General features: G+C 41.3%; 2 protein-coding genes across 2 annotated transcripts in view; both read left to right on the plus strand.

Annotated features, from left to right (window-relative positions):
- kri1 (KRI1 homolog) overlaps nucleotides 1-1,331 on the plus strand; it is a 13,738-nt gene extending 12,407 nt beyond the window's left edge. Inside the window, exon 18 of the mRNA XM_034894551.1 lies at nucleotides 679-1,331. Within this exon, the coding sequence (XP_034750442.1) occupies nucleotides 679-1,204 (526 nt within the window). The 3' untranslated portion in view covers nucleotides 1,205-1,331. The remainder of the gene's footprint in view (nucleotides 1-678) is intronic.
- A 2,144-nt stretch (nucleotides 1,332-3,475) lies between these two features.
- Nucleotides 3,476-8,714, plus strand: spc24 (SPC24 component of NDC80 kinetochore complex). Its single transcript, XM_034894605.1, has 6 exons — nucleotides 3,476-3,573; nucleotides 5,310-5,492; nucleotides 6,058-6,202; nucleotides 6,972-7,076; nucleotides 7,860-7,936; nucleotides 8,288-8,714. Exons 2-6 carry the CDS (start codon nucleotides 5,327-5,329, stop codon nucleotides 8,392-8,394), a joined length of 600 nt encoding a protein of 199 aa, XP_034750496.1. The 5' UTR covers nucleotides 3,476-3,573; nucleotides 5,310-5,326; the 3' UTR covers nucleotides 8,395-8,714.
- The last annotated feature ends 758 nt before the right edge of the window (nucleotides 8,715-9,472 follow it).

Genomic DNA, 9,472 nt, shown 5'->3' on the forward strand with positions numbered 1-9,472 from the left:
CCCCCCCCCCCCCCCAAGACACAGGATGACCGCTCTCGGTTCCTGAGCCAACGAGTGAACCCTCGTATGGCCGGCTGCACCATTGCCAAAATTAAGGCTGGAAACAGAACTGTTTTGGCACAGTTACTCGCCATGTGGCACACAGTCACGTATATATTGAAAATGTCTTCAAGTGTTAAATATTCTCTAGAAATAATAGTTTGAGCTTTTGGAAAAATGTACCTTCGTTATTATGTCATTATCACTATATTCAGTGGTCTCAGAACGACAATATTATTTATCACAGTAACTTCTGAGACAATTTATCATCCAGCAAAACGTATTATCGTGACAGGCCTCGATAATGGTACGTGTGGTGTTGGTAGATGGCTAAGCTAGCGCGCAAACTGAGCAGCAAACATATAGGTGACCCATGTTGTGCGAGACCGGATATAGTTCAGGGAGCGGTTTCACGCAACTAAGTGGTGCTATGACAAAGACCTCCATAACCTGCAAGATCATCTTTTAAATTGACAAACTTGTGTAATTCAAACAAGATCAAAAAGGGATGCACTACAGTGCTAATTAAGGAAAATTAGGTCTCATTGGTGGTCCACTTGAAGGGGGGGGGGGGGGGCTTTGCCCGGCTCTAAATCCATTACGGGAGTAATTTGTAATGCGTCTGAATTTAATCTGCAGGGAAGATAAAGAGCTGGCGGAGGCTAAGACCAAGGTGGGGAAGAAGCGGCGAGATCACCTGAAGGACGCCGAGAAGCGAGACGGAGCGACGGCTGAGGACGGCGATGCCATCTCAGTCCCAGACTCTGCGGAAGAGACGGTAGTCCAAGCTCTCCGGGAAGCAGGGGACGAGGCAGAGGAGGAGGAGGAGGAGGAAGAAGCGGAGGAGGAGATTCTGATACCCAAGAAAAAGAAGATGAAACGGGAAGAGGAGCCTCAGACGGGGGTTGCTGCTGTGGCAACGGCCGCTAAAGCTGACGAGGTGGGAACCCGGACTGAGAGGCAGAAGTGGTCCAAGAAGCAGCACAAGCCCTCGGGCGGACGCCTCTTAACGGGAACCGGCGGCGTGAGAATAGGCGGCCGCGAGTTCAGCAGACAGAGACTGAAGGCCTACGGGCTGAACCCCAAGAGACTGTTCTTCAGACAGCTCGGCAGACACAAACGGAAAGAGCAGGAGAAGAGAGAGAAGCAGAAAAACAAGAAGTGAGCCGCCACCTCGGACTATCCAAAATGATATTTAATGGTCTAACAATTAAATGCTGTATGGAAATCATTTACTTTATCCGCTAAAAGTTTCCTTTTTTTTTATTTGAAAACAGCAAAGAATTGTTTAAATAGTGGCTACAAATTTTAAAATGTTGACCTAATTGTTCATACTCGGTGTGAGTTATATGGTTGGGTTATGGGTTTGACTTCTCTCGCTAACATTGTCTAGATTTCACAAAACAATGTAATAAACATGCAGTTGTATGTGACACTGTCTGACGGTCTTTATGTCAATCAATCAAGATGTATTTATATAGCACTTTACAATTACCAGCAGGTATCCAAAGTGCTTTAACAAAATGAGTAAAATCACAACATAAAACAGAGTAAACATAGAGAACTGTAAAATGAGAAAAGGTTATAAAGAAACCAAAGAATAAAATGATCACACCACTACGTATTAAAAGCCAGACTGAAGAGATGTTTTGAGTTTGGACCTGAAAAGAGTGACATCTGTAACAGTACGTATATCAGGGGGTAACTTGTTCCAGAGTCTCGGGGCAGCAACTGCAAAAGCCTGATCACCCCCCCCCCATTTACACCTGGACCTCGGGACTTCTAAAACCAACTGGGTTGAAGACCTCAATGACGGGTTGTGTTCCCGCACAGTTAAAATTTCAGACAGATACTCTGTGCCAGGACCATTTAAAGCTTTAAAAACAAACAATAAAATCGTAATCTATTCTAAAACGCACCGTCTTTATGTAGAATAACAAGATTAAGATTGGTTTAAAATGTAACTCCTGCACACACACACGTTGGCTGTCGTGTCCTTTCAAAGCCAGGTCAAGCAGCGTGAACCTAAACTGTCCAACCAGGTGGGTAAAAGCAATAAACTAGAACAGTTTATGCTCACAGTTGAGGTGAAAATGATTATTCCCCCTCCCAAGAATTATGAAACCTTTTCCTAAAGTTCTACCCAATGTTTGCACTATTGATGAAACTTGATATAATCAAACATTCACCAGTGCCATTTAGTAGCTTTTGGAATATAAAAGACATTTTTTGTTGTCTTGCTTTAAATCAAATGGGGTGGTTAAAAAAGATAATCCCCAATGTGAATTTTTGCCATTGAAACGCCTAATTAACCAATCCACTTTCAAACAACACCTGTGCAGGTTATCAACCTTTTTAATTGCCATTTGTCTAATTTTAAAGGCTTATTCTGTACAGAACCCGTTACAGATTACAGGTTATCTACAGTCTGTTGATTAAAATCAGCAACAGATTGCATGTAGAGCATTTTGAGAGCTACTCTGTCGTAATTAAAACAACTAGAGACTTGTACAATCTGATAAACAGGTCTGATAACTTTTCATTAAAACGGAATCTGACCACAGTGTTCCAGGTGAACTTGATGAAAACATTGCAGATATGCGGTTTTAACACATCCGAGATTCCTGTGGACACTGTAAAAAAAACTGAAAAGACACCGACATCAAGAAAATATGTAGGTTGACATCAAAAAAACCTATCATAATGCCAAATGATGTCAAAGTGAAATTATATAGGATTATGAGATTGTGAGTCTTTTTTTAAGAGCAGATACAATAAAAAGGGGAATTTATATACAGCACATATATAAAATACACATAAATACAGTATTATTGCATTGTATTATTATAAACACATACAGTGGTGCTCATAAGTTGGTGAACCCATGCTAAAGTTGACAAAAAAAAGGAATAAAATAAATTATCTTTTTTTAGAAATTAATTTTAATGGCTTCATTAGAAAGAATCCAACCTTTAACGGCACCTATTTTGTTTGTGAACGAATAATGTATTGTGTATAAATAAATGTTCTCCTTTAAAATACAGGGGGCATAAGTATACACCCCCCTATGTTAAATTCCCATAGAGGCAGGCAGGTTTTTATCATTAAAGGCCAGTTATTACATGGATCAGGATACTATGCATCCTGATAAAGGTCCCTTGGCCTTTGGAATTAAAATCCCCCCCCCCCCCATATATCATACCCTTTACCATACTAGAGACTGGCATCATCTCACTAAATATAAACGTCAAATCAGGAAAAATACCAAACAAAACTGTAAAAACAAAAAAGCATTAACTAAATGCGGATGTAAAACAAAAGGATCGTGGCACAGAAAAGCTGTCTGAGTTTTTCTTTGGTCAACAAACTCAGAAAACACAAATACAATTCTTGCGATAGGCTACTCCCGTACAGCAGGGGGCGCTATGCTCGCGAGAAGATGCACGATATCAGCCAATGACCAAAGCGGAAGCAGAAAAGGCGCGCTTCTCTGACAGCTCCGTCTGGATTTGAATCCCGGGAAAGAGCTGTACGGTATGTTTACTGCTTCACTTTTACCGAAAACGTAGATTATCTTTTCCGCAAACCTCTTTACGTGTTAGTTATAGAGTCGACACGATTGTGTGTGAGTTGTATTGTTTGTCAGTGTCATTTGATCACAGTTTAGTCAGCCGCGTAACACTGCACGATTGTAAACAAACAACGTTATGTGCTAGCTACCGCTAAGTGCTAGCTACCGCTAAGTGCTAGCTACCTGACCATGTTGCTTTGACTTCTACATTAAAAGTTAAGCAAAATGGGTCGGTGTTAAAGTATCATTATTATTATTATATAATGTTAAATATCCTGAAGTTAGTCTCTAAAGTGCATTTATGGTAATCTCCATCTCGCGTAACGTGACGTATTTTAGGTTTTTCCTCCTAAGAGAAGACACTATTGCACGTTATAACAAGCAAAAATGTTTTTAATGTTGACATTTTGGGCTGTTTTGCTTCTTGCATTTCCTCTTTCGTCTTCTTTCAGATTAGTGGAAACATATAAACTTAGACTTCTCTTTTATTAATCCTTTTGGGATGACTCCCGCAACGAAATTGATATTTCCAGCATCCGTTTTAACAAGGGGAAAAAAACTGAATAAAGATAACAAAAAATAACAGTAGTAATAATAATAACAACATTCGTCAATAAAAAGACATTAACCATAAATATTCAGTCAAACGTGTCAGTGTTGATATAAACTCATATGTATGTTTTTATTTACTCACATTGTGTATTTGTGCCTATAAATTCACCAAAAGCTAGCATTAGTAAATGCCTTATTTTCTCATTCAAACATAACATTTCAGGGAACTTTTAGTACAAAAACTGTCAGTTATAATCTGGGGAAGTGTCCCGGTGATGGCTGTTGATTAAAAAGGTTTGCCCCATATGACTCTCCTGTACTGTCTTCAAAATGTTTTGTTCCCCCACTGAGCCAGAAATCTCCGCTTCAGCAGCGCTTACAGCCGCCATGCTTTCCAGATTTAATCCTCCCATCTCCAGTCTGAAGCTTTTCCCTCAGGGCTTTGATCATGTACCAGTGGGTTTTTATGGCTGACTGACTGTATTTTCTGAATCCAGCTCTGGTTCCGAGACATTTGTTGTGATTCCAATATTTACTGGCCCAATACACGCATCACGAAAGACAGATTTTTTTGATTTGTAGAAAACTTTACTTTAAAATGTAGCTGTCATTCCTTTTTTTCTGGGAATTGATCTTAATGCATTCATTAAAATTTAAAAAAATCCAACTTTTTTAAGAACACCATTTTTTTTTTTTATGAATGAATAATGCATCGTAAATAAATAAATGTTTTTCCTTTTTAAAATACAGAGAGAATAAGTATACACACTCTTATGTTAAATTCCCATAGAGGCAGGCAGACCTGTATTTTTAAAGGCCAGTTATTTAGTGGATCCAGGATACTCTGGATAATAAATGGACTGTATGTTAGTATATATTAGTTATATAGTGCTTTTCTAGTCTTAATGACTACCCAAAGCCAGTCACGATTCACACACTGTGGATAAACACTCACACACATTCACACACTGTGGATAAACACTCACACACATTCACACACTGTGGATAAACACTCACACACATTCACACACTGATGGTCATCACATTTTTCTCATATCTCACAGCCCTAATCTTAACACGCCTTGATGACCTCTCGCTCAGTGCACCCTGCATAAACAACCCTTTTCTCCTATGTGTTTTCTTCTAGCGCTCAGTGTCCCCACGATGGCTGAAGGTAACAAGTTCCAGGACTTGGAGGAGACGGGAGAGGCGCTGGTGGCCTACATCAACAACAGCCAGCTGGAGAAACTGACACAAGTGAAGGATGAACATCACGCTTTCTTTGACAAACACGCGGAAACAAAAAAGATTGTGACACAGATTTTAAAAGGTCAGTAAGCAATCGGACATTTAATGACTTGGGTTTTATTTTTAGCTGTCAGTGTTTTCTACATTTAGGAGCATAATTACTGCCAATTAAAGGAAAAAATGGACAGTATCTCTCATCAACTACTTTTTTATTTATCATGTGATTAATTGATTTATTTCATCAACCGCCCATGGTCTGTCGTTGCATCGATGCATCCAGGTTCGTATCTGGTCCAGGTTCGCATCTGGTCCAGGTTCGCATCTGGTCCAGGTTCGCATCTGGTCCAGGTTTGCATCAGGTCCAGGTCCGCATCTGGTCCAGGTCCGCATCTGGTCCAGGTTCGCATCAGGTCCAGGTCCGCATCTGGTCCAAGTCCGCATCTGGTCCAGGTTCGCATCGCGATGCTATGATTGTGAATTATTTCGACCCCCTCGGAAACGAGATGTCACATCTCAAGGGGCTATTCCTAATAAAGAATTTCCATATAATTACAAGCTTTTGTGGTCTTGGATAGTGTCAATATCCGCCATAATGAGCCAGATCACGCTGTTTGTGTTATCTCTCTGACGCCGCCCTTCTTCTCCAGATGTGGCTCAGCTGGAGGAGAGCGCGGGCCAGAAGCTGCTGAACATGGAGGAGGAGAAGAAGCGAAGGGAGGTGGAGCTGGAGAGCCTGGAGGAGCAGCTGAGGCAGTGCACGGCCCAGAGCCAAATGACCGACTCAGAGCTACAGTATCATTTTATACGTCTTGATTTTACCATGAAAAAAATGTTTTGGGTTTTGACTGACCAAAACATAAGGCATCAAGAAAATGATTATTTTGCACATTACACAGTGTTCCCCACAGAAAAGTTGTTAGGCTTGGGTGGCATGTGTCTTTTTCTGAACAAGGGCCCGACCCAGACTGATGGCAGCAATAATAATAGTTTCAGTGATAACAGAATCATGGATCTCTCTCTCTCTCTCTCTCTCTCTCTCTCTCCCTCCCTCCCCCCCCACACACACACACACAGAGATTCCGGTTCTGGTGGGTGATTAACGCAGATATTTGCTCATTAGCTCTCCTAACGGGCCAGCTGGGTAGAGCACTGGCGTGATGTCTCGTTACTCCACATTTTCATTGTGATATTTTCTGAATGCGCAGCGTTCTGTCAGGCAGGTAGTGGCCGGGGAGTACAGGGAAGTGGAAGTTGCACATGAAGCGGTTTGGGGTCTTTCAGTAAGTCAGTTTTGGGTAGAATTTGGTTTTGATGACTTCTACAACTAGTTATACCACAGGCCGAGCAGTCGGCCCATTTTCAACAGGCTCTGCACTAGTTGAGGGAAATTTCACAAAACGAGGTGTTTTCACTGTTTTTTGTTTCACCGTTCAAGTTCAATAAATCCAACATTGTTCCAAAAGTCAATGAGTTATCCTGATTGTAAGAATGGTCAATATTTATAAATATTATTATGACTGTCTGTCCATGTTATTTGTTAGCATCCTCAACCATCCCCCAGATTTGTGCAGCGCGAGTTGGAGAGTCTGAGAACAGCCGAACACGAGCTGGAGGAGCTTCAGAACGAAGTGGACGAAGACACGACCGAGGTCATCCCCTCAGCCGTGTGAGTCTCAGACTTATCCCACAGCTGTTGCTTAGTTACCACGTACAAAATTAATATCTCCTCACAAGAAATTCAATTTAAAAAAATATATATATATATTTTCCCTTTCCCTTTGTGGGAAAATGCACATTATAATGTGCAGAAGACATAGATATGTACAAGGGGTGAATATTACAGTATACAACATGAACACTGTATAGTAATAGTGCAATGTAATATGTCATGTTATTAACTTTTTCGCTTTCATTATAGTTTAATTTGAGTTTTCAGTATTTTTTTTGAAAGTCTTAATTGTACAGTAGTATTCTGGGATAGGGGAAAACTCTCAGGGTTGTTTTCATTTCTTTAAACCAATCACAATCGTCTTGAGCGGCTCTAAGCTGCGGACGCATCGACGGTATCTCGGCAAAATAGTCTCGGAAATACATTTGTTCTACAGAAACAGTTGCACCCCGCGAAGAAAAACGCCTCGTACAATATTAACTTGGTTAATTACTTTAGCCGGAGACGTGGCTAAACCTCATTAGCTCTCCGAGAGAGTACCCTGCCGTGTTGAAGGATCCACATTGTCTGTAAAACTTGACATTTTCATTGCGGTGCTTTCTAGCTCATGGTTACGTGTTTCTTGTCGCGAGGAGATTTTGAAAGCGGCAACGCACAGAGTGGCTGCACGCCAGATGTCGGGAAGCTCTCCTGGAAATGTGGATCCAGATTAGATTAGATCCGTTGACCAAATCAGTTTGACGTATTTCTGATTTTGGTTATTTAATCTTCCCTCAACAGATACGTGGCTCAGCTGTACCAGCTCATAACCAAGATCAAGTGGGAGTACGACACGCCGCCCAACATCTTAAAAGGAGGTACTTATTATTTTTATTTTTCCCTGCTTTCTGTTATTTCCCGGCTACGCCTCGTGTGTCGGGTAGCGTGGCTTCAGGGGGTCACCCTGTTTGTGTCGGGTACCATGGGGGGTCAGACTGTTTGTGTCGGGTACCATGGGGGGTCAGACTGTTTGTGTCGGGTAGCGTGGCTTCAGGGGGTCAGACTGTTTGTCGGGTACCATGGCTTCAGGGGGTCAGACTGTTTGTGTCGGGTACCATGGCTTCAGGGGGTCAGACTGTTTGTGTCGGGTACCATGGCTTCAGGGGGGTCAGACTGTTTGTGTCGGGTACCATGGCTTCAGGGGGTCAGACTGTTTTCTGCTCTTGCAGTCCACTACGGTGCCGACCTGGCGACGCCCATCGACATCGACACCTCTGTGCGATCTCGGCGGGACGTAAGCGACCAGCTGTGGGGCTTTGTCAGCACTGAGTGGTAGCGGAAGAAGGGCGGGGCTTCAGAAACTACTTTATTTGTCTGTAAATATGTTTGTTTTCTTCTGTTTGTCCAATTCATACTGTTTATATAATTAAATATTTCAAACCCCGTTGGTTTAGTTGTTCTCTAATTGGATTTGAGCAACATGGATCCATCAACTCAACTCTGTTTATCCTGCACCTTTTGGCCAAAGGGCTTCACAGATTAAACAAAACAAGACTAACCGTAAAAAAATAGTTTTTAAGCTATAAAATGTTAGAAATTAAAGCTTTTAGTGCGTAACTTTTTGATATGAATGAACGTCCATTGCATTCAAGCCGTATTTTTTTAATAGTTTTTTCCTTTTGGCCATTTTTTGTTTTGTATTTTCCTGCACGCTTGCCTAAACTCTTATGTTTGTTTTCTTCTGTTCATCCAATTCATTTCAATTTTATTTATAGTATCAATTCATAACAAGAGTTATCTCAAGACACTATACAGATAGACCACACTCCAGAAATTAAAAGGACCCAACAGTTCTAGTAGTCTCCTCCAGAGCAAGCAACAGTGTGACAGTGGCGAGGAAAAACTCCTTTTAGGCAGAAACCTGGGTCAGACCCAGGATCTTGGTCTGACGGGCCGGTCATACTGTTTATAATTAAATATTTCAAACCCAGTTGGTTTAGTTGTTCTCTAATTGGATTTGAGCAACATTGATTCATCAACTCTATTTATCTTGCCCCTTTTGGCCCAAAGAAATTAAATTAAAGCTTTAGTGCGTAACTTTTTGATATTAATGAACGTCCATTGCATTCAAGCCGTTTCCTTTTGTCCATTTTTCTTTCTTTTTTCCTGCACTCCTGCCTAAACTCTTAAGTTGTTGTCCATTATCCTGTCTTCTTTCAGTCACTCTGTTTTCTGATTATTACATGTCTGGAGATGGTAACTTTAAATAAAAGCATAGAGAGAATTGTGATGCATCTAAGAATTGATTATTGTCCCACTTCCCTGCAGTGTCCTGGGCTGAAAGTCGTCCCTCCTCTCCCCCCCTTCCCTGTCTTCAACATGTCCTGTCAATTAAAGGACATTTAACAAATCCC

This window comes from Etheostoma cragini, chromosome 15, assembly GCF_013103735.1.
Source record: "Etheostoma cragini isolate CJK2018 chromosome 15, CSU_Ecrag_1.0, whole genome shotgun sequence".
NCBI classification, from domain to species: Eukaryota; Metazoa; Chordata; class Actinopteri; order Perciformes; family Percidae; genus Etheostoma; species Etheostoma cragini.